We start from the raw sequence: 25774 nt of genomic DNA on the forward strand, positions 1-25774 counted from the left end.
GGACAAGAGTCGCTACGACGACACGTGAAATAATAATAACATCCATCAAACCGTGGAGTCGATACTCATGGAAACATCGAACAACTTTAAACAATAATAACGCATTTTTTTAATGTTTTTAATCCTTCGAATAACCGATTAAATTAAATCATTTTAATTCCGAATGTGACAAAGGGTTTCTTGGATCAGTCGACGGTGATCGATGATGTTCGGCCGCAAGCAGTTCACGTCTGAAAATAAACCGTGAACTCTGATGAAAACTAATAAAAAACTAATAATAAAACATGTTGGATTAGAGAGTTATATTTTACAGACATATTGGTTATTGATTATCACGAATCATGAGCCAGAAACACACATTTATCAATAATAATTTTAAAAAAACACACATTTATCAATAATAATGACTAAAGAACAAATCATTTGTGAGTTATATACGAGTCAAAAGGCATTCAATTATATTTTTTATTATTACTATTAAAATTAAAAAAGGAAAAAATAAGGTAATAAATGATCAACAACTTCATTATTACTAAATTAAAAGTCAATATTTTTCCAGAAGGAATTCATGGTTGAATATTGCTGTACAAATATGATATTAATAATAATATCAAATGATGAAAGCAATAACAGATACATATACTGACTGAGAAGTGTATCTTTAAATATATATCTATAACCTAAATGAGTCATTTTTAAAAAATAAATATGTATATTATCCTCCTTCGGTCATATAAGTTATATTTTAAAACTTTTTTTTATTAAAATAAATACAAATATCTGCGCGTTTTAAAATGACATCACGTTAAACAAACACAGATCAACCATCGACCGTTACACACACGTGACATCCATGATATTTATTTCTCACAAATAAACTTCTTTTTTTTTAATTAACCTAATAATGAACGCCTCAATATTTACCTTCGACAAACAACAACTCGCTCTGTCGGTTATTACAGTTTTTTATACAGTAGACGTCGCTACGGATACATATTAAACTGAAGAAGAAAGAAAGAAAGAAAGAATAAAAAAAAGGAGAAGCAGCAGAAACGCCTTCATGTCGAAGGCACACGTCACCACCTGTCAATCATCCACTCACTGTTTACAATTGTCATATCCGAAGTCTAATCCTCATCGACTTAATAATTTACAGCAATTAAACAAGTTTGATATCTGAGCCCAGTGTGTGTGAGAGTGTGTGTGTGTGTGTGTGTGTGTGTGTGCGTGTGTGTGTGTGTGGTCAACCTCCTCAAGACTAAGTTTAAGGATCACACTCGACAACACACTACAGTCACAGGGACGGGAGCCCCGTTAATAAAACCACTGTACAAACGAGGAATGAATTAGACTTCAAGCGGGGCCCCGGCGCTCCAGCCTCAGCCGGAGCCAGCGAGGGATAAACAAGTCTGCTTTACAAGAGCCTCGCGAGCATGTGTGCGACGGGGCCGGCGCTTTTTTTTTTACAAGTCACTACAAGAGGGTCCAGGTACCGGAGGACGAGCCTCCACCACAAGGTGTCATATTAAAATAAACACAACGTGACATTTTGTGCATGAGGTCAAGACACACAACACACACACACACAACAGACACACAACTGACACGCACAACAGACGCACAAAAAGACGTGTCGGACTCACACAGGATCAGATATAATTAAAAAAACGTTGCATGTTTCTACGGAGATGGAGGGAAAAGTGAAGTTTAAAACCACGTCGTGGAGGTTTTTGTGGTGGAAAAAAGTGGTGGAAAGTTAAAAAAAAAAGAGTAGGAAGAAGAAGAAGTGAAGAAGAAGTGAAGGCAGGAATGAGCGAAGTGTAAAAACTTGTTTCCTCGTTAATCATGTTTTAATTTGATCAAGAATGCAGCAATAAAACGTGTGTGTGTGTGTGTGTGTGCGGGCGGTCGTGACTGGGACGGGAACGAATAAAGTTTTATTCAAACTGGTCAAGTATTTTTTTGAAATTATTTAAAATGGAATAAAAAGAAAATGTCAGTTTTTCATTCGTACGCAGCAACTTAATGTCTGACAATTGACTCTATATACTATTTATTTATTTATTTTAGGTTTAAACTTGTAAAAAACGAACTAATCCACAAACTTAATGATTAATAATTCAAAATATAAAGATACATTTGTGCGTTAGTTCATTTTTAAATGATAAAAAATTCACTTATTATGAATAACAAGCACCGAATTTATCTTGAATTATAAGAATATGAAATTAATATAAATCAAAAAATAAATAAATATAAGTGAAATAGTTGCTGAAAGTACTTTCGAGACATTTTTATCGTTTACTTTAATACATTATAAGTTAAAAAAAAAAAAAAAAAAGTGGGAGTAAAACGAAAGGGAAAAGGAAACAGTTAAAATTCGCAGGAACAAAAAGAGCAAAAGAAGGGAAGAGATTTAAAAAAAAAAAAAAAGAAAAACACGAAACTGCTGCGTCTACACGTGAGACAACGGTGATGCGTTCAAATGCAATCGGGAATTATTATAACAGCCAAAGCACGTAATAAAGTAAAAAGATACGACTGCGCGCGCACGGATACTGTACAACACACACACACACACTAACACACACACACTCCCGCTCTCGGGCGGCGGACAAACACAAACGGCGGCGACACCAAGAGTCCTCCCCCCCCCTCCTCCCTCTCCTCCCCCCTCCTCCCCTCTCCTCACCCTCTCCTTCAAAAAAAAAAAAAAAATATGAATTTGACAAGAAGCGCCATTTTCTCCTCCTCAGCCGCGCGCGAAGTGGAGGAGAGAGAGAGAGAGAGAGAGAGAGAGAGAGAGAGAGAGGGGGAAAAAGTTTGTTGCGTTGTTCCCAGCTTGAGTTAGTGGGTTAGTTAGTCTAGTTAGTCTAGTTACCTGGGTGAGGCAGTAGGGCGAGTACATGGCGCTGGAGGGTGAGGCTGGAGTCAGAGCTGCTGCTGCATGATCGTCCTGCTCGCTCTCATGCTGCACTTACTGTAAACCCCGCCTTGAAAGTGAAAGCTGCACAAAAAAGTGGAAGAAAAAAAAAAAAAGAAAAACTTTGCCTCCTCTTTCTCCTCCTCCTCCTCCTCTCTGACTCGAGCTCCTGCAAGGTGGACGAGTGTGCGGGAGCTCGCGCGGACCCACGTTCAAGGAGGAGGGGGGGAAAAAAAAGAAAAAAGTGCAACATGACGAACTGGTGCTGGAGGGTCACGTGGTGTTGTGTTTGTTGTGTTTGTTGAACTTTGTGTTGCGTTTGTGTTTGTGTGATTTAAGTGTGAGTCATTGTTAACTTTAGTGAGTCTTTCTAGTGTTCTGTGAGTCATTATTGTGTTGTGTGAGTCATTGTTAACTTTAGTGAGTCTTTCTAGTGTTGTGTGAGTCATTAATGTGTTGTGTGAGTCATTGTTAACTTTAGTGAGTCTTTCTAGTGTTCTGTGAGTCATTATTGTGTTGTGTGAGTCATTGTTAACTTTAGTGAGTCTTTCTAGTGTTCTGTGAGTCATTAAAGTGTTCTGTGAGTCATTGTTAACTTTAGTGAGTCTTTCTAGTGTTCTGTGAGTCATTAATGTGTTCTGTGAGTCATTGTTAACTTTAGTGAGTCTTTCTAGTGTTGTGTGAGTCATTGTTAACTTTAGTGAGTCTTTCTAGTGTTCTGTGAGTCATTAATGTGTTCTGTGAGTCATTGTTAACTTTAGTGAGTCTTTCTAGTGTTGTGTGAGTCATTGTTAACTTTAGTGAGTCTTTCTAGTGTTGTGTGAGTCATTATTGTGTTCTGTGAGTCATTGTTAACTTTAGTGAGTCTTTCTAGTGTTCTGTGAGTCATTATTGTGTTCTGTGAGTCATTGTTAACTTTAGTGAGTCTTTCTAGTGTTCTGTGAGTCATTAATGTGTTCTGTGAGTCATTGTTAACTTTAGTGAGTCTTTCTAGTGTTCTGTGAGTCATTAATGTGTTGTGTGAGTCATTGTTAACTGTAGTGAGTCTTTCTAGTGTTGTGTGAGTCATTGTTAACTTTAGTGAGTCTTTCTAGTGTTGTGTGAGTCATTGTTAACTTTAGTGAGTCTTTCTAGTGTTGTGTGAGTCATTGTTAACTTTAGTGAGTCATTGTTGTGTTCTGTGAGTCATTGTTAACTTCAGTGATTCTTTCTGGTGTTGTGTGAGTCATTGTTAACTTTAGTGAGTCTTTCTAGTGTTGTGTGAGTCATTGTTAACTTTAGTGAGTCTTTCTAGTGTTGTGTGAGTCATTGTTAACTTTAGTGAGTCATTGTTGTGTTCTGTGAGTCATTGTTAACTTCAGTGATTCTTTCTGGTGTTGTGTGAGTCATTGTTAACTTTAGTGAGTCATTGTTGTGTTCTGTGAGTCATTGTTAACTTTAGTGAGTCTTTCTAGTGTTGTGTGAGTCATTGTTAACTTTAGTGAGTCATTGTTGTGTTGTGTGAGTCATTGTTAACTTTAGTGAGTCTTTCTAGTGTTGTGTGAGTCATTGTTAACTTTAGTGAGTCTTTCTAGTGTTGTGTGAGTCATTGTTAACTTTAGTGAGTCATTGTTGTGTTCTGTGAGTCATTGTTAACTTTAGTGAGTCTTTCTAGTGTTGTGTGAGTCATTGTTAACTTTAGTGAGTCTTTCTAGTGTTGTGTGAGTCATTGTTAGTTTCAGTGACTCTTTCTAGTGTTTAGTGAGTCATTGTTAACTTTAGTGAGTCTTTCTAGTGTTGTGTGAGTCATTGTTAGTTTCAGTGACTCTTTCTAGTGTTGTGTGAGTCATTGTTAACTTTAGTGACTCTTTCTAGTGTTGTGTGAGTCATTGTTAACTTTAGTGAGTCTTTCAAGTGTTTAGTGAGTCATTGTTAGTTTCAGTGACTCTTTCTAGTGTTCTGTGAGTCATGATTAATTTCAGTGACTCTAGTATTTAGTGAGTCGCTGTTACTTTTAGTGAGTCATTGTTGTGTTCTGTGAGTCATTGTTAATTTTAGTGACTCTTTCTAGTGTTTAGTGAGTCACTGTTACTTTCAGTGAGTCATTGTTGTGTTCTGTGAGTCATTGTTAATTTTAGTGACTCTTTCTAGTGTTTTTAGTGAGTCGTTATTGTGTAATGTTATCGTTGAATGTAGTGAGTAATTTTTTGGGGTAAAATGTGACTCATTGTGCCGTTTGGTAAGTTGCGTTAAATGAATCCTTGTTGTTCGAGTCATTTTTTTGTTGAGTGTGTAGTGGTTGTGTCTGATGAGTCTTCATTCATGTGTTCTGTTGTTGTAGTGAGTCATTGCTGTGTGATTCACAGTTGTGTTGTGTTTATACTATGAGAGATGAGTCATTGACTCACGATTGCACTATATGAGTCACAGTGTTTGAGTTTTGATTAATGTTGACTCTTGTGAGTCTTTGTCATGGAGTTGTGTCGAGGTTGTGGTTCGTGACTCAGGGTGCATTTTTGTGTGTAACATTTTGTTGTGATTAAAAGTCGTGACTCAGTTTTCTAAAAATGTTTTTTTGCTTTTCAGCCGATCCCTATTTGTCCCAGCTAGTCGGGGCGAGAGGATGCTCCGACAGCCCACCGGACACACAACTAATCGTGAACAGACTCACACAGTGTTGTGTTGTGTTTGTTGTGTGTGATCATAAGTGTCAAATGTTCGAGGTCTCGGCGAGTGATGGGAGGAAACAGGAGTTCCCGACACACTTTGTGCAGAAGTTCTGATGCAACATGAGCCGAGGTTTCAAACATCGGAACCGTCTTCACGGACCGGCCTCGTGCTGCTGCCGCTGCTGCTGGTGTTTATTGACTGAACCGGTCCTGACCCGGCAGAAGCCACAACTGTACTTTGAAAGCAGTGAAGCGAGTCCAAGCCAAACAAGGCCCAGAAGATCCGCGGGGCAGACGTGTAATCACGGGTTCGGACTCGGACGGAGAAGGAAGTCGGACATCTTTCTGTCGTCCGCCGACAGAAGGAGAGAAAACAGGACTAGGATCTGGACCGGGTCCAGGCCCGGCTGGAGGAGGAGCGACCGCCTCTGACACCGGAGTCCCTCGGATCCACGAGCCTCGGCACCACAAGCCTCCGCAGGCCACACAAAGGATCGCGCAGGGTCAGAACGACCCCCTCGTCCCCCCGAGCCGGGAAATTGACTTTGTTTGGCTCAGCAGACCTCTGCCAAGCAGCTCAATTTCACCCAACGCTAATGTTTTTTTATTGCTTTTTCTAGCACTTGAAGTAGCGGTGAACGTGTGAGGAAACTACAATACAAACATGTATCACAATGTATTTTTTCCCACGATACTGTATCAATATTCAATAGAACTGCATTGAATTGAGTTTTCCCTTTTTTCCTTTGTGTTTTTAAAATGAATGCATTTCTTTTTTTATTTATTTGTCTTTATTTAAATGAACAGGCAAATATTCACAGCGTTTGTTCATTTTTGTGTTGCAATTGAACTTCCAAACTTTTGATGGCAGCAGTTGTTACATCATCCGCAGCTACAGGGACAATTCAATCCTTGTGATGACTGAGGACGAGAGGACACAGGGATGACTGAGGACGAGAGGATACAGGGATGACTGGGGACGAGAGGATACAGGGATGACTGGGGACGAGAGGATACAGGGATGACTGGGGACGAGAGGATACAGGGATGACTGGGGACGAGAGTATACAGTGATGACTGAGGACGAGAGGATACAGGGATGACTGAGGTCGAGAGGATATAGGGATGACTGAGGACGAGAGGATACAGGGATGACTGAGGTCGAGAGGATACAGGGATGACTGAGGTCGAGAGGATACAGTGATGACTGAGGTCGAGAGGATACAGGGATGACTGAGGACGAGAGGATACAGTGATGACTGAGGTCGAGAGGATACAGTGATGACTGAGGACGAGAGGATACAGGGATGACTGAGGTCGAGAGGATACAGTGATGACTGAGGACAAGAGGATACAGGGATGACTGAGGACGAGGGTATACATGGATGACTGGGGACGAGAGTATACAGTGATAAATGTGGACGAGGGGATACAGGGATGACTGAGGACGAGAGGATACAGTGATGACTGAGGACGAGAGGATACAGTGATGACTGAGGACGAGAGTATACAGTGATGACTGAGGACGAGAGGATACAGTGATGACTGAGGACGAGAGGATACAGGGATGACTGAGGACGAGAGGATACAGTAATGACTGAGGACGAGAGGATACAGGGATGACTGAGTACGAGAGGATACAGTGATGACTGAGGACGAGAGGATACAGGGATGACTGGGGACGAGAGGATACAGGGATGACTGAGGTTGAGAGGATATAGGGATGACTGAGGACGAGAGGATACAAGTATTGTTGTTCTTGTTTTAATGTTTCATAAATCTGCTCATAATGGATATTTGTATCATTTATCATTTCGTAATTTTCGCCTTTTTTCATTTATTTTTTTTCATAAACAATAAACGCTTCCGGAAAACTTTAATCATATTTTCTTTCAAGATAACTACTAAATTTTTAATATTTGAATTACGTTTTCATGTCTAAAAACTTTTTCTTTTTTTTTTAAAGAAGCACCTGTAAAGGTCAGAGGTCCCCACCTTCATCCTGCTCTTGCAACACAACAAAGATGGCGTCTAAGGCCAAAACATCTGGGATTTCCCAAGCGAGTCGAGGTTTCCTATTCCCACTCCGGTTTCCTCCCTTCAGTCCGAAAAAGGCGGTTGTTTGTGCGTGGATCGAACATGAGTCATCACAACACATCACCTCCTCACTAAACGAGTGCAGGAGGTCAGGAACGAGAAAATCCCCTTCGCTGGCTTTATAGAGTCGTCTCGCATGCAACACATGCACAAACACAGGCTGCGTAAACCAGCCACACATTTCGTGGTCTGCGCGAGTAAATCTCTCATTAAGCAACACATGGCGCAGCCATATGCCTCGGTGTTTTCACACGCTCCGAATATAAATACATCTTTATGTATTGACCGAGTGACGTCGGCGAGAACTGGTCCGTCCGGGTTTTTTTAATATTTGAACACGCGTTACCCGGGATGACACCAGGATGACACCGACACCCGAGGACGGGGACGACTCGCTCGGATCGAGGGGGCAGCGGTGAGGAGCGAAGAGGTCCGGAGCCTTCTTCTCTCCGGGGCGTGTCCCGGGGACTCCTCCCAATTGAATACATGGTTCTACTCCGAGTCTCTCCTGGTCGACTGAGCTTCTTAACAACTCAAAAAAGAATTAAAAAACTAAAGGTCAACGAGCGTTACAATAAAATGACCAAAATAATTGACCATATAATATTCAAGGTTGACAGCATCAAAAGTACAAAAACAAAATAGAACAAAATACACAAGAAAGTATCACTTTTTTTTAAATACAAAAGATTTAAAAAAGAAAAGTCTACATTAGCTTATCTTCATTCTAATGCTAACGCTATGCTAAAAGATGCTAACCATGCTAAGCTAAAAACATTGGTTAATTTCCGCTGGAATTGGGATTTATTCCTCCCAATAAAAGACATGGTTCTACTCCGAGGCTCTCCTGGTCGACTGAGCTTCTTAACAACTCCAAAAGGAATTAAAAAACTAAAGGTCAACGAGCGTTACAATAAAAGGACCAAAAGAATTGACCATATAATATTCAAGGTTGACAGCATCAAAAGTACAAAAACAAAATACACACGAAAGTATCACTTTTTTTAAAATACAAAAGATTTAAAAAAAGAAAAGTCTACATTAGCTTATCTTCATTCTAATGCTAACGCTATGCTAAAAGATGCTAACCATGCTAAGCTAAAAACATTGGTTAATTTCCGCTGGAATTGGGATTTATTCCTCCCAATAAAAGACATGGTTCTACTCCGAGGCTCTCCTGGTCGACTGAGCTTCTAAACAACTCCGACAGGAATTTAAAAACTCAATGTCAACGAGCGTTACAATAAAATGACCAAAAGAATTGACCATATAATATTCAAGGTTGACAGCATCAAAAGTACAAAAACAAAATAGAACAAAATACACAAGAAAGTATCACTTTTTTTTAAATACAAAAGATTTAAAAAAGAAAAGTCTACATTAGCTTATCTTCGTTCTAATGCTAATGCTATGCTAAAAGATGCTAACCATGCTAAGCTAAAAACATTGGTTCATTTTTGCTGGAATTGGGATTTATTCCTCCCAATAAAAGACATGGTTCTACTCCAAGTCTCTCCTGGTCGACTGAGCTTCTAAACAATTCCAAGAGGAATTTAAAAACTCAAGGTCAACGAGCGTTACAATAAAAAGACCAAAATAATTGACCATATAATATTCCAGGTTGACAGCATCAAAAAAAACAAAAGCAAAAAAGAACTAAATACACAAGAAAGTATCACTTTTTTTTATAAATAAAAAAAGTTAAAAACAGAAAAAAAAGTCTATATTAGCTTATATTCGTTCTAATGCTAATGCTATGCTAAAAGATGCTAAGCTAAAAACATTGGTTCATTTCCGCTGGAGTTTCTCGGAGATGACGCGACCAGAGGAACTGGTTCAACAATCAAAACCACAAACTTGTCCATTAAATCGTCAGTCGCCCTCTGATTGGTCGGGAGTCGTCAGGTGACCCGGTTCGGCGAAAAGTATTCGACCCTGGAATTTGACTTTGTCTATTTTAAACCGTTCATTTCCTTGATGTCATAAACATGATTGATGTGACATAATATGACGTAAAGACAACTTGAGATGAGATGCTTCAACTGTTCCAAAGACTCTCTACTCCACAAGGTGACCTTGTCCCAGCTACATAGGGTCATAGGTACAGGTTGTAAGGGACCGTCAAGACGAATAAAGTTGAAAACCTGAGAAAATGTCAAACTTACCACAAATATTAAGTGTAATTATAGTGTAATAAAGTGTATTCATACCATGACATTATATAATTAAATACGTTTTATCAAATTTAATTCAATTTATATTTTAATTATGTTTAATTTAGTCTAGAAATATGATAAAATCACTTTTCTTTCAAACGTAAAAAAGGACAAATTTGAGAAATGTACACACAAAAACACACACACACGCACATGTACTGAATAAAAGAAACACACAAACAAAATCACAAACATGCACACACATAAACACACTCACGCCAACACACAATTACAAATTCACACCAAGGCATGGACACACTCATGAACAGACTCACACAAACAGGCCCACGAAAGAACACACACAAACACACAGCGTGAAAAAAAAAAATACACACGCACAAGTGCCAATTAAACAAGTAATCTATCATTCATGCACCCACATGTCGACACACAATCATACACACACATGCACACAGACGTACACACATATTAACACACACACACAATAACAAATTCATACCAATGCATGGAAAGGCTCACAAACAGACACACAAAAACATGCAAACAAATACACACACAGCAAAAAAAGCAAATGCACAACTAAACACAAACAATCTAACATACATGCACCCACATGTAGACACGCAAACTGACACTTACATACATACACACACAAGCATGCAGACACAAACACACACAATAACAAACTCCTATTAATACATGGACAGACTCACAACCCGGCCTCAAACGCACACAAATACACTCACAGCGAAAAACAAATACACACGCACAAATGCACAACTAAACACAAACAATCTAACATACATGCGCCCACATTTAGACACGCAAACATAAACTCACATGCACAAAGACATACAATAAAAAATTCACACCAATGCATGGACAGGCTCACAAACAGACACACACAAACACGCACACAAATACACAAACACAGCAAAAACAAATACACACTTATGCACACATATTGACATAGACACACACACAAAAAATACAAACGTTTTAGAAATGCACACAGACATACACACATGTTAACACACACACGCAGAAACACACACAATAACAAATCCCATTAATACATGGACAGACTAACAAGCCGGCATTGACAAGAACACAAATACACACACAGCAAAAACTAATACAAAACTAAACACACAAACAATCGCACACATAAACACACATGAATTTAAAAATTAAAAAAGAAATAAAAGTTTTATGTTAAACTAGTCATGAGTAATTTCATAAGGGCCACATCATCACAGTCAAAGGGCCACAAACAAACACGGGAACCAGTGCTTTGCGGAGAAGATTCAAAAGGCGAGGAAAACAATTCAAGTAACCGACGCCATCTTGGTTGTGTCGCAGCAGCAGGAACGCGCTCACACTCTGACGGAGGAACCCCGCTCCCTCCCACGGAAGATCTTGAACCCGCTGCCCCCCTGGAATCTAGCTCCGCCCCCTCCGGAGCAGCCGCGCGACTCAGTTACAGCCATAATGGCTCATTTCTGCGCCCGCGACACCCGATACACCCGAGCAACCCAGATTCTCTCAGACTTGGCTCGAGTCTCCGACTTCAGGAAACAAAGAACCTTAAAAAAAAAAAAAGAAGGTCTCATTAACATTTCCAGTCCTGCTGCCCTCCTTTATTAACCCGACGTCTCCCGCTCGTGGTCGTAATCCCGACTCCTGCAGCCGAGGCTGAGGCGCCCGGTGCGAGCGTGAGGACGTAATGGTCGTAATGGTTCGCAGCTGAGTAGAGGGAGCCGTGAACCACGTTATGATTGCGGCTACAATTACCGCCAGCGAGAAAACAACTGTCACTCACGCTAACGACGCGCGGCTAACAAAGCGGCTAACAACAAACATGGAAAACGAAATTAAATTAAAAAAATAAATACACAAACATGGGAGTTTTGACGATACCATTGTGTGTGTGTGTCAGTGTTGTTTTCAGAAGATGTTTTTGTGTAGTTAGTTAACCTGATTTTGGAAGATAAACGTTTGGCTAGTTAGCAAAGCGGTTAGCATGACGCTACACTCACCCTGTAGGAGTCGGACACCACGAAGCACTCGGGCATCCCAGGACCTCTGGAGGGATCTTCGTTCAACAGGAAGGTTTCGGCGGCCTGAGGATCGAAAGTGTGTTAGTACGGTTCGCACACAATTATAGTGTGTCGCTGATACTTTTTTGGCACTTGAAAACAATAATAATAATGGGGCAGTAGGTGGCGCTCTAGTACCTTTCTAACCAATCTTGGGGAAAATAAAACACACAAAACCACTTGAACGTTTTACACAAGCACTCACACAGGCAGACACACAAATACACATAACACACATGGGAAAGCAAATACACACACAAACATTCTCACATGCACACACATGTAGAGACGCAAATGGACACACAAAGAGACGAAGACACACACACAACCAGAATAATATACCGAGTCAGACACACACACGGACACAGACACAGAAACACACACATGCCAACACACGACTCACAAAAAAAGACGGACATTTACACAAACACACATACATGCAAAAATACGCAAATATATACAGATATACAACAAAACACAAGTACACAATGCACAAACACACGCATATAGACGGGAAGAAGACATGCAAATGGACACACAACCAAATAAACACATTCTCGCTGACTCAGACACACACACACAGACACAGACACTCACATAAACACAACCATGCCAACACACAAAAAAAGACAAACAGCCGTAAGCACACACACAAATACGTGAGTATACACGTGGCAAAACATACATACATGCACAAATACACAACTAAATACTGATACACAACTAAACACAATTACAATCTCAAACACATGCACAAGTATATAGACAATAAAATTGACAAACACATGCAAACGGACACACAGTTACAAAGACTCACACATGCATTCAGTGGCACACATACAAACACACACAGTAGCACAAATTAAAACACAAACACACCTATTTACGAACACACATCGACAAACAGATGCCAAAAAAAATCAATTACACAGGCAATCACACCCACACAAATACACACCAACACACACATAGACATAAAGCTACAAGTGTGTTCATTTGTATTCAGCAGCGCAGACTCAGCTCTCAATGAACACTCGCTGAAGTTCCACTGGTGAGTCAGAAGACATGGACCAGGGAGGAGGAGGAAGAAGAGGAGGAGGAAGAGGAAGAGGAGGAAAAGGAAGAGGAGGAAAAGGAAGAGGAGGAGGAAGAGGAGGAAAAGGAAGAGGAGGAGGAGGAAGAGGATGAAGAGGAGGAGGAAGAGGAAGAGGGGGAGGAGGAAGAAGAGGAAGAGGAGGAAAAGGAAGAGGAGGAGGAGGAAGAGGAAGAAAAGGAAGAGGAGGAGGAGGAAGAGGATGAAGAGGAGGAGGAAGAGGAAGAGGGGGAGGAGGAAGAGGAAGATAAAGGGGAGGAAGAGGAGGAGGAGGAAGAAGAGGAAGAGGAGGAAAATGAAGAGGAGGAAAAAGGAAGAGGAAGAGGAGGTGGAGGAAAAGGAAAAGGAGGAGGAAGAGAAAGAGGAAGATGAGGAAGAGAAAGAGGAAGAGGAGGAAAGGGAAGAGGAAGAGGAGGAAAAGGAAGAGGAAGAGGAGGAAAAGGAAAAGGAAGAAGAGGAAAAGGAAGAGGAGGAAAAGGAAAAGGAAGAAGAGGAAAAGGAAGAGGAGGAAAAGGAAAAGGAGCAAAAGGAAAAGGAAGAAGAGGAAAAGGAAGAGGAGGAAAAGGAAAAGGAAGAAGAGGAAAAGGAAGAGGAAGAGGAGGAAAAGGAAAAGGAAGAGGAGGAAAGGGAAGAGGAGGAAAAGGAAAAGGAAGAAGAGGAAAAGGAAGAGGAAGAGGAGGAAAAGGAAAAGGAAAAGGAAGAGGTGGAAAAGGAAGAGGAATAGGAGGAAAAGGAAGAGTAGGGAGAGGGGGAAGAGAAGCAGGAGGAAGAGGAAGTGGAGTCGGACCACAGCTGAAGATGTAGTTCCCAGAATGCAGTTCTGCCTCGTTAGCTCGCTCGTGGCTAAAACACGCTTCAAGACCAACTGACACAAAGTCTCTTCCGAACAAACATTTGTTCAGAAGTTTGATCAGGAGCTGAAGTGGAACGAGAAGGATCAGGAAGCAGAGCTTGAAGTCTGCTGGAACACATCCAGAAATATATGATCTGCAGCAACAACTGTGACACAGGAACGACTTTAGTGAGTCATGTTGGGTTTTCATTTCACATCTTGAAACTTTTTTGAATGACGTTTCTTTTTTAGCATTTACTTCCGTACACTCATGTATTCAACCAATACTCTGATGGCACTGATATACTTCCATACACTCATGTATTCAATCAATACTCTGATGGCACTGATATACTTCCGTACACTCATGAATTCAATCAATACTCTGATGGCACTGATATACTTCCATACACTCATGTATTCAACCAATACTCTGATGGCACTGATATACTTCCATACACTCATGTATTCAACCAATACTCTGATGGCACTGATATACTTCCATACACTCATGTATTCAACCAATACTCTGATGGCACTGATATACTTCCATACACTCATGTATTCAACCAATACTCTGATGGCACTGATATACTTCCATACACTCATGTATTCAACCAATACTCTGATGGCACTGATATACTTCCATACACTCATGTATTCAAACAGTACTCTGATGGCACTGATATACTTTCATACACTCATGTATTCAAACAATACTCTGATGGCACTGATATACTTCCATACTCTCATGTATTCAACCAATACTCTGATGGCACTGATATACTTTCATACACTCATGTATTCAAACAGTACTCTGATGGCACTGATATACTTTCATACACTCATGTATTCAAACAATACTCTGATGGCACTGATATACTTCCATACTCTCATGTATTCAAACAGTACTCTGATGGCACTGATATACTTTCATACACTCATGTATTCAAACAGTACTCTGATGGCACTGATATACTTTCATACACTCATGTATTCAAACAGTACTCTGATGGCACTGATATACTTCCATACACTCATGTATTCAAACAATACTCTGATGGCACTGATATACTTTCATACACTCATGTATTCAAACAATACTCTGATGGCACTGATATACTTTCATACACTCATGTATTCAAACAGTACTCTGATGGCACTGATATACTTTCATACACTCATGTATTCAAACAATACTCTGATGGCACTGATATACTTCCATACTCTCATGTATTCAACCAATACTCTGATGGCACTGATATACTTCCGTACACTCATGTATTCAACCAATACTCTGATGGCACTGATATACTCCCATACACTCATGTTTTCAACCAATACTCTGATGGCACTGATATACTTCCATACTCTCATGTATTCAACCAATACTCTGATGGCACTGATATACTTCCGTACACTCATGTATTCAACCAATACTCTGATGGCACTGATATACTTCCATACACTCATGTATTCAACCAATACTCTGATGGCACTGATATACTTCCATACTCTCATGTATTCAACCAATACTCTGATGGCACTGATATACTTCCGTACACTCATGTATTCAACCAATACTCTGATGGCACTGATATACTTCCATACACTCATGTATTCAACCAATACTCTGATGGCACTGATATACTTCCGTACACTCATGTATTCAACCAATACTCTGATGGCACTGATGTACTTCCATACACTCATGTATTCAATCAATACTCTGATGGCACTGATATACTTCCGTACACTCATGAATTCAATCAATACTCTGATGGCACTGATATACTTCCATACACTCATGTATTCAACCAATACTCTGATGGCACTGATATACTTCCATACACTCATGTATTCAACCAATACTCTGATGGCACTGATATACTTCCATACACTCATGTATTCAACCAATACTCTGATGGCACTGATATACTTCCATACACTCATGTATTCAACCAATACCCTGATGGCACTGATATACTTCCGTACACTCATGTATTCAACCAATACTCTGATGGCACTGATATACTTCCATACACTCATGTATTCAACCAATACTCTGATGGCACTGATATACTTCCATACTCTCATGTATTCAACCAATACTCTGATGGCACTGATATACTTCCGTACACTCATGTATTCAACCAATACTCTGATGGCACTGATATACTTCCATACACTCATGTATTCAACCAAGACTCTGATGGCACTGATATACTTCCGTACACTCATGTATTCAACCAATACTCTGATGGCACTGATATACTTCCATACACTCATGTATTCAACCAAGACTCTGATGGCACTGATATACTTCCGTACACTCATGTATTCAACCAATACTCTGATGGCACTGATATACTTCCATACACTCATGTATTCAATCAATACTCTGATATACTTCCATACACTCATGTATTCAACCAATACTCTGATGGCACTGATATACTTCCATACACTCATGTATTCAACCAATACCCTGATGGCACTGATATACTTCCGTACACTCATGTATTCAACCAATACTCTGATGGCACTGATATACTTCCATACTCTCATGTATTCAATCAATACTCTGATGGCACTGATATACTTCCGTACACTCATGTATTCAATCAATACTCAGAGGGCACTGATATACTTCCATACACTCATGTATTCAATCAATACTCTGGTGGCACTGATATACTTCCATAAACTCATGTATTCAATCAATACTCTGATGGCATTGATATACTTCCGTACACTCATGAATTCAACCAATACCCTGATGGCACTGATATACTTCCATACACTCATGTATTCAATCAATACTCTGATGGCGCTGATATACTTCCATACACTCATGTATTTAACCAATACTCTGATGGCACTGATATACTTCCATACACTCATGTATTTAACCAATACTCTGATGGCACTGATATACTTCCATAAACTCATGTATTCAATCAATACTCTGATGGCATTGATATACTTCCGTACACTCATGAATTCAACCAATACTCTGATGGCACTGATATACTTCCATACACTCATGTATTCAATCAATACTCTGATGGCGCTGATATACTTCCATACACTCATGTATTCAACCAATACTCTGATGGCACTGATATACTTCCATACACTCATGTATTTAACCAATACTCTGATGGCACTGATATACTTCCATACACTCATGTATTCAACCAATACTCTGATGGCACTGATATACTTCCATACCCTCATGTATTCAATCAATACTCTGATTGCACTGATATACTTCCGTACACTCATGAATTCAACCAATACTCTGATGGCGCTGATATACTTCCATACACTCATGTATTCAATCAATACTCTGATTGCACTGATATACTTCCGTACACTCATGAATTCAACCAATACTCTGATGGCGCTGATATACTTCCATACAAACATGTATTTAACCAATACTCTGATGGCACTGATATACTTCCATACACTCATGTATTTAACCAATACTCTGATGGCACTGATATACTTCCATACCCTCATGTATTCAATCAATACTCTGATTGCACTGATATACTTCCGTACACTCATGAATTCAACCAATACTCTGATGGCGGAGAGAGTCGACACGACGAGGAGAGAATCCACATGTTCGTGGATCGACCGCACTCTGGCGCAGGAATGTTCAAGTAGCATTTCGACTACTGTCACCTGTTTAATGTTACTCATTCAAACAGAATATTGTTATTATATTTATCATTTATCATTTGTTTATTGAAATAGCAACAGATAAGTTATGCTCCTCCATACTCTGATGGCGCTGATATACTTCCATACACTCATGTATTTAACCAATACTCTGATGGCATTGATATACTTCCATACACTCATGTATTTAACCAATACTCTGATGGCACTGATATACTTCCATACCCTCATGTATTCAACCAATACTCTGATGGCACTGATATACTTCTGTATACTCATGAATTCAACCAATACTCTGGTGGCACTGATATACTTCCATACACTCATGTATTCAACCAATACTCTGATGGCACTGATATACTTCCATACACTCATGTATTCAATCAATACTCTGATGGCAGTGATATACTTCCGTACACTCATGTATTCAACCAATACTCTGATGGCACTGATATACTTCCGTACACTCATGAATTCAACCAATACTCTGATGGCAGTGATATACTTCCATATACTCGTGTATTCAACCAATACTTTGATTGCACTGATATACTTCTGTACACTAATGAATTCAACCAATACTCTGATGGCACTGATATACTTCCATACTCTCATGTATTCAATCAATACTCTGATGGCACTGATATACTTCCGTACACTCATGAATTCAACCAATACTCTGATGGCACTGATATACTTCTGTACACTAATGAATTCAACCAATACTCTGATGGCACTGATATACTTCCATACCCTCATGTATTCAATCAATACTCTGATTGCACTGATATACTTCCATACACTCATGAATTCAACCAATACTCTGATGGCACTGATATACTTCCATACTCTCATGTATTCAATCAATACTCTGATGGCACTGATATAATTCCATACTCTCATGTATTCAATCAATACTCTGATGGCACTGATATACTTCCGTACTCTCATGTATTCAACCAAAACTCTGATGGCACTGATATACATCCATACTCTCATGTATTCAATCAATACTCTGATGGCACTGATATACTTCCGTACACTCATGAATTCAACCAATACTCTGATGGCACTGATATACTTCCATACTCTCATGTATTCAACCAAAACTCTGAGGGCACTGATATACATCCATACTCTCATGTATTCAATCAATACTCTGATGGCACTGATATACTTCCGTACACTCATGAATTTAACCAATACTCTGATGGCACTGATATACTTCCGTACACTCATGAATTCAATCAATACTCTGATGGCACTGATATACTTCCGTACACTCATGAATTCAACCAATACTCTGATGGCACTGATATACTTCCATACACTCATGTATTCCATCAATACTCTGATGGCACTGATATCCTTCCATACACTCGTGTATTCAACCAATACTCTGCTGATATACTTCCGTACACTCATATATTCAACCAATACTCTGCTGATATACTTCCGTACACTCATATATTCAACCAATACTCTGCTGTTATACTTCCGTACACTCATGTATTCAACCAATACTCTGCAGATATACTTCCGTACACTCATGTATTCAACCAATACTCTGCTGATATACTTCCGTACACTCATGTATTCAACCAATACTCTGCTGATATACTTCTGTACACTCATGTATTCAACCAATACTCTGCTGATATACTTCTGTACACTCATGTATTCAACCAATACTCTGCTGATATACTTCCGTACACTCATGTATTCAACCAATACTCTGATATATACTTCCGTACACTCATGTACTCAACCAATACTCTGATATATACTTCTGTACACTCATGTACTCAACCAATACGCTGATATATACTTCCGTACCTTCATGTACTCAACCAATACTCTGATATATACTTCCGTACACTCATGTATTCAACCAATACTCTGATATATACTTCCGTACCCTCCTGACACAGGCGTCCACAGACACATGCATAAACACACGGTGCTATAATAAGTCCCAGACTGGGTCCAACCCGAGTGCAGCTGCAGTTCCAGGCTATTCATATCCTGCAGAACCAGAGCTTCCACTCCCGTCTTTCCCTGCGTCTGTGTCGCTCGTTTCTCATCACGACCCATCGATCCGACCGCCTCTCGCTCGCCACGAAGGTAGAGCCGGAGTCCCCGGAGTAAACCCTCCACATTCCTCCTCAGCATCCATAGATCCTCCACTTGTCGTCCTCCATATGTGGGCGAGCGCGGGAGGAAAACCAGTGGAAACCATCCGTCCCACTAACTGAGGCCCTTGTCAAGAAAAGCCGGCCCGGGCTCTGCCTATAAACTGCCCGGTCCGGTGAAGGATGTACTTTACGGTGTCGATAATCACAGAGGAGCTCCCGGAGCAGTTCTACATGCCTCCTGCTCCACAAACCACTGCTTGATGCAGTCGCTGAGCAGTGGATAGAATCCCCTGAACTTGACTTCTGCGGGAGAGTCGACACGACGAGGAGAGAATCCACATGTTCGTGGATCGACCGCACTCTGGCGCAGGAATGTCCAAGTAGCATTTCGACTACTGTCACCTGTTTAATGTTACTCATTCAAACAGAATATTGTTATTATATTTATCATTTATCACTTGTTTATTGAAATAGCAACAGATAAGTTATGCTCCTGCAGACTTCCTATAACACAAGAGGCTCATGGGAATATCTTTAGTATGTATTTTAGATAGTTTTCTGTCCATTCATCCAAATCTTCTACTTTCCATGTCAACGTCACTTTCATCGGAGATCATTAGTTGTACGGAGGTGAATTTGTACCTTTATTGTTCAATTAAAACAGGTTTCAATTAAAGAAAGATAATTAATAAAGAAAGAATAGTTGCTTGAATAAAAAAATTTAAACTTTTTTTCTTTGATTGAGATTAACTTCTTTGTGTTTGCGTCATATTATGAACATTTGTGACTTAAATGTTAAATCCTCAAAACACTGCTTCAAACTTGAGCTTTTCCTTTTTTTTGTTTGAGGTAAAAAAAAAGTGTTTTTTTTTCAAGAAGTTTTTTTTATTGAAGCCTTTTTTTTTACTTTTCATGTAATTTGTCTTTTTTTTTAACTGAAAAAAAGTTTTAAAGTGATTTTCTATTTGTTATATTCCTTTTTTTTGTCATTTTCTGGTGATTGGAGTTATTTTTTTATTAAAGTTTTTTTGTATTCAAGTTGATTTTTTTAATTGAAATGAAAAAAGTTTTGAAGTTTTTTATTTATACTTTTTATTGCACTCGTTTTCATTGAAGTCGTTTTTTTAATCAAATCTTTTTTTTAAGTAGTTTTTATTTAGTTTTAAAAGGAATAATTAAGAAACAAATCTACCTCCATTACAGTAAAACTTCGCCTTTTTACTAAAAGCAACATTAAGTTCTAAAAAATTATTATCATTATTCATTCAGTCATTATTTATTGAACCTTGTAAATTCAACGACTGCATGTTTCATCGACTATTACGCAGCAAAGAGCGCCATCTAGTGTTTTTTAAAAACAAGGACGATGCTTCGTGAAGCTTTGTGAGTCCATCGACACCTCATGTCCCAACAGGGACATCGTCAAGAACTGGTGTCGAGAGAACAAGGGTCAGCAGGAGGACATCATCTCTACATACATAGAGAGATGATCCCTGCAGCTCTGACCTCCTTCTCTAACGTCCTCCTCTATCGACGTATGCAGCATATGTCTGCTGGTGCCTCCATATGTTCTGCCTGGAGATGCAAAGAATGTTCGAGATCTTCATCGATGGTTAAAATCCTTCAGACGTTCCTATAAAAATCAACCAATAACCGTCGATTGAAGTCAAATATCGGACTCTCTTGGTTCTTCGAAGCTTATCTTCACAATAATTGATCGTCTCTTAGTGTCAAAAATCTATAACACGATCCAACGAAATGTATATTTAGCAAACATTGTTGGATTCTTCCTCGTGTGTCCTCTTTACAACTTCCATCGAGTTCCTTTGATGCCTTCAAAGACAGTTTCACTCTTTTCAGGAAACCTCCGTATAAATTGTTGACGTCGAGAAAATCTTTTTCTGGGTCAAAACAACACGAACAATAATCGACTTTGATTCTGGAGCCAAACCGCCCGAGGGGGCCCACGTTAAATGACGAGGCGGGCCGGATTTGGCCCCCGGGCCTTCCCGTGGTTTGGACTTCAAAGAATCTTCTGCAAGACTTCCCATGATCCTCTGCTTCATGAGGGAGTTACTTTCTTAGGTCACATGACCATATTCAAAGGTCAAAACTATCGATTTTTAGTGTCTGAAATGTGTTTTACTTTGAAATAAAAAGACTGTGTTTTCTCTGAATAACATAAGTCGTGACTCTTGACACGTCAAGACACTGGTTTAAGTTGAGTTGAATCAATAAATAAACCTGTGAACTAGTGAAAATGAGTTAAACGAACTTTATGAGAGTAACTTGTTGCAGAAAAACTAGTTTTTGCTGATTCAGCGTTTATGATGAGATGCATTTCTCATGCATTCATGCACTTGTTAACGTTCACTTTTTTTTGCCGATCATGCAACTTTGTTTTTACAGTTTTAAATCACTCTGTTGATATAATGACGACATAACTACGGTCTGCGACACAAAAAAATCTGCATGGATTAAAAAAAGTTTTTTTAGTCAAAACGGGAACTAAATTTTGTCGTTTCGGAAACAATTACATTTTATTTTTTTAATAATTGGATATAATTATGTTTAAATTTAAAGGTTGAATGCGTTGTTCTTATTTTTTAAATAATTGTTTTGAACATTTTCTAATGAATTATTTTCTTCTTTTTTTTTACACATACAATTTGATATTGTTATTCCAATAATTAAAAAATAAATGTTCTAAATTCAATTTTTAATCAATCATACTCTTTTAAATTCAATATACAAATGTTAGTTTAATAGTGTCACCAGACTATACCAACAGAGTGCCGAGCTATTTGATCAAATTTTTTTATTGCTAATGATGCGACAGGCAAACCTTTTTTTTAAGACATTAAACATTTTACATATTTGGGCAACATTTATTTGCGTTCCCATGGTCCGTCGGATATCATACTTTAGTTTTCCAACATTATTTTCCATTTCCAGAGATGTTGATTTTTGGTAGTTTTCATGGTAAAAAATGTTGATTTCTACTCTTTTTTTGCGCTTTAAAAAAACATTATATTTTACACAGTCACGTGACTTATTGATCCAGTAGCTCGGTACTCCAACCTTTTTATATTGAATTTAAATGAATACCAACTAAAAATGTTTGTGTTTAGAAAATATATTTTTGAATGATTGGAATAAGAAAATCAAACTATGTATAAAAACAAAAAAACTAAAATAAAATGAAAATTATATATATATATGTATAAAATGGAATCTTTCAATATACAAATTAATTTATTAATTTATGTTTTCTGCTTATTCTGTTACTGACACACCAGCTTCTTCTAGTGAGGGGGGGGGGCACCCTGAATTATTGAATCCACAGTTTAGTGAATAAAACTAAATAAATAAACAAATATAAAGTGGGTGATGCTTCCATCAGAGACTCCTGGTCCTTCACCTGCTAACAAGCTAGCAAACCTGTGAGGATGTGGCAGACACATCAAAGCCAGGGGGGGAGGAGGAGAGGGGGGGGAGATACGGGAGTGAAGGGGGGGAGGCTTGTTTGTAGGAAGAAAAAAAAAAAACGAGTGAGGGGAAAATGAAAGGAGGAAAATTCCCGTCGTGTGAGCTGGAGCCAGCGCCACCTCAGGGAGAGATGCTGGAAAAATGTGATATTTTACACCTGCGTCTGAGGAGGAAGAGGAGGAAGAGGAGGAGGAAGAGGAGGAGGAAGAGGAGGGTAATTAGACGAGGATTTTGGGATGTTTTCGGGGCTCATTTGGCAACGGGTGGCGGATTATTAAGAACCTGGTTACGGCTGGTAGGAGAGTAAAGGAGTGTTGCAAACACAGAAGTGGTTTCATCAGTGGCTGGTGCTGCTCAAGAGAGACGTCATACCAACTTAATCGATCTCAGAGTCGAGCTGTTAGAACGTCAATTAAACGCCAATAAAAAATGATTTCACAACTGTTTTTCTTTAACTAATAAAAACAATTTCACTTCAATAAAAAAGAAAATGATTAATTATAAACGTATTAAGTATAAAATAATAATAATTCAAGAAACATTTTTAAAAGAAAGAAAAATAATAGGTCAAGCAACTTCATTTTCTTCTATTTTTTCTTTTTCATTGAAGTATTTTTGGGATTAAAACAACTTTGTTTTTGTTGAAAATATTTTTGGGATTGAAGCAATTTTTTTTGTTTAAATTTTAATTAATTTAATTAATTGTATGAAATACATTTTTTGGATCGCAGCAATCTTCTTTTGATTGAAAATATGTTCGTCCAATCAAAGCTACTATTAAAAATTGTTTAAAAAAAACGTTGTTCTTTTTTGATTGAAGCAACTTTTTTTATTGAAAATATTTTTGGATTGAAATGGAAAAAGTAGCTTTAATTTCAAAGATATTTCCAGTTTAAAAAAAGTTGTTTTAATTGATGAAAATGTTTTCTAATTGAAGCAACTTTTTGGGATTATTATTTGACTGAAGCAACTTTTTTAATTGAAAACTTTTTTTATATTTTAAATATATACTTTTTTTTTTAACATATTGTAACTGATTAAAGCAACTCTTTAGTTTATTAACACTACTTTTCTAATTAAACAACAAACCTCACCATCACACACACTATATTTCTACAGCAAAGACTAAACATATTGAAAAAAGACAAACAATCACAAAAAACTCGATCTAAACGTTGGTTCAATCTTTTTAATCTTGGCTCGACTCATAATCCTTGTAACCCTTGTGACCTATTTTTTAACTTTTCCCATTCCTGATGTGAAAACTGAAGAGTCACATTTTTGTTTATCCAGAGAAAGCCAAGCTGTCAATCAGCAGCACGTCGGAGCGGCGGGAAAGATTGGCCTCGAGTTAAGAACCGAAAAAACCCTCAGAAGTTTGAATCTGCTCAGAGATCGTCAGATTAATCTTCTTAACTTCGTACACTTAAGATCTTAAAGAGATCCACGAGAAGATCTTTTCAACTGATGACTCATCCTTTTGTTCCGACTCCAGGTAGCTTTGTCACACCGACGCTACGCTAACATAGCAGGTAGCATTATCACGCCAACAAGCAAACACAGACACTTTACTTAGGGAGATGGCACTGCTGCGCCAATGGCTACGTCAAACTACAAAAAACAAACATCCGTCCACACATTAGCATGAAGCTATAAAGCTATCCGTGCAGTTATGTAGCCTCAAAAATAAATCATTAATAACCCAGTGAAGTAGCTCCGTCGTGCTGATGGCTACGTTACAAAAGAGTGACTCAGCCTTTTACGACAACATCAAAGTAAATTGTATTTCAGTACCTGCTAATAATACGTTACAACACTTACTACACACACTGTGTAATACAATAATTATTAAGGGTAGCATTGTCACACTAATGGCAGCGGTTCAAAGTTCTTCAATTTGTCGTCGTTGCACTAATAGCTACCTGTAGCACGTTTTTAATTATTATTTATTTACTGTTGTTTATAGTTTTTTTTAGTTTTTTTTTAACTTAGAGATCAATTATGTTGGAGTCTCTGTAGCACATTTTCAAATCGTTTTAGTGAGAGTAAAATCATTCATTTTTGGAGAGTATTCAAAAAGGTTTTGAGCGATAATTCATTTCAAAAACTTTTTTTAACTGACATTTTTTGGCATCATTTATCAGAACCACTGCTGTGAAACACTTTCATTTGACTTTCCAGATGACAGGTTGTAAAAAAATCTTGTAAAAAAAACAACAAAGTGAGATCTTGCAAAAAACTTCATCGAAAAACTATGAACATGAAGTTTTTCACTCGATTTTGAGGAATTTTTGCGACCGAGATCACCGTCAACACTACTTAGGGTCAACAAACACAAGCCTCACTCACACCCGAGTCCGGTTATGTCAAGGTTTCTGCTTCAAAAAGAAGCGAAAGTGTAGCTCAAGTGTCAACGGCCTGATCCCAAAATGAAGCAATTAGCCGATGACCTCTTCATCTCCCTACGAGAAAGTGTCTCATCTTCCATCACCTTATTTGAAAACTTTCAGGTTTCACAAGAGCGATGAAGTCACCGCGACCACACACTCTTTCACGGAGGGCAGAGACGGAGGTGAGATTCTCTCCTA

General features: G+C 38.7%; 1 protein-coding gene across 5 annotated transcripts in view; it reads right to left on the reverse strand.

Moving 5' to 3' along the window:
• Positions 1-25774, reverse strand: part of nfixb (nuclear factor I/Xb) — a 169475-nt gene that overhangs the window by 142876 nt on the left and 825 nt on the right. For 3 of the 5 annotated variants that reach the window (XM_087809014.1, XM_087809003.1, XM_087809000.1), the window contains exon 2: positions 11885-11968. In XM_087809014.1, coding sequence (XP_087665140.1) covers positions 11885-11968 — 84 coding nt within the window. Of the gene's footprint in view, positions 1-2881; positions 3068-11884; positions 11969-25774 lie in introns of those variants that run through there. The other 2 variants (XM_087809002.1, XM_087809006.1) reach the window with 2 other exon arrangements.

This window comes from Callionymus lyra, chromosome 15 (assembly GCF_982586985.1).
Source record: "Callionymus lyra chromosome 15, fCalLyr1.hap1.1, whole genome shotgun sequence".
Taxonomy (NCBI): Eukaryota; Metazoa; Chordata; class Actinopteri; order Syngnathiformes; family Callionymidae; genus Callionymus; species Callionymus lyra.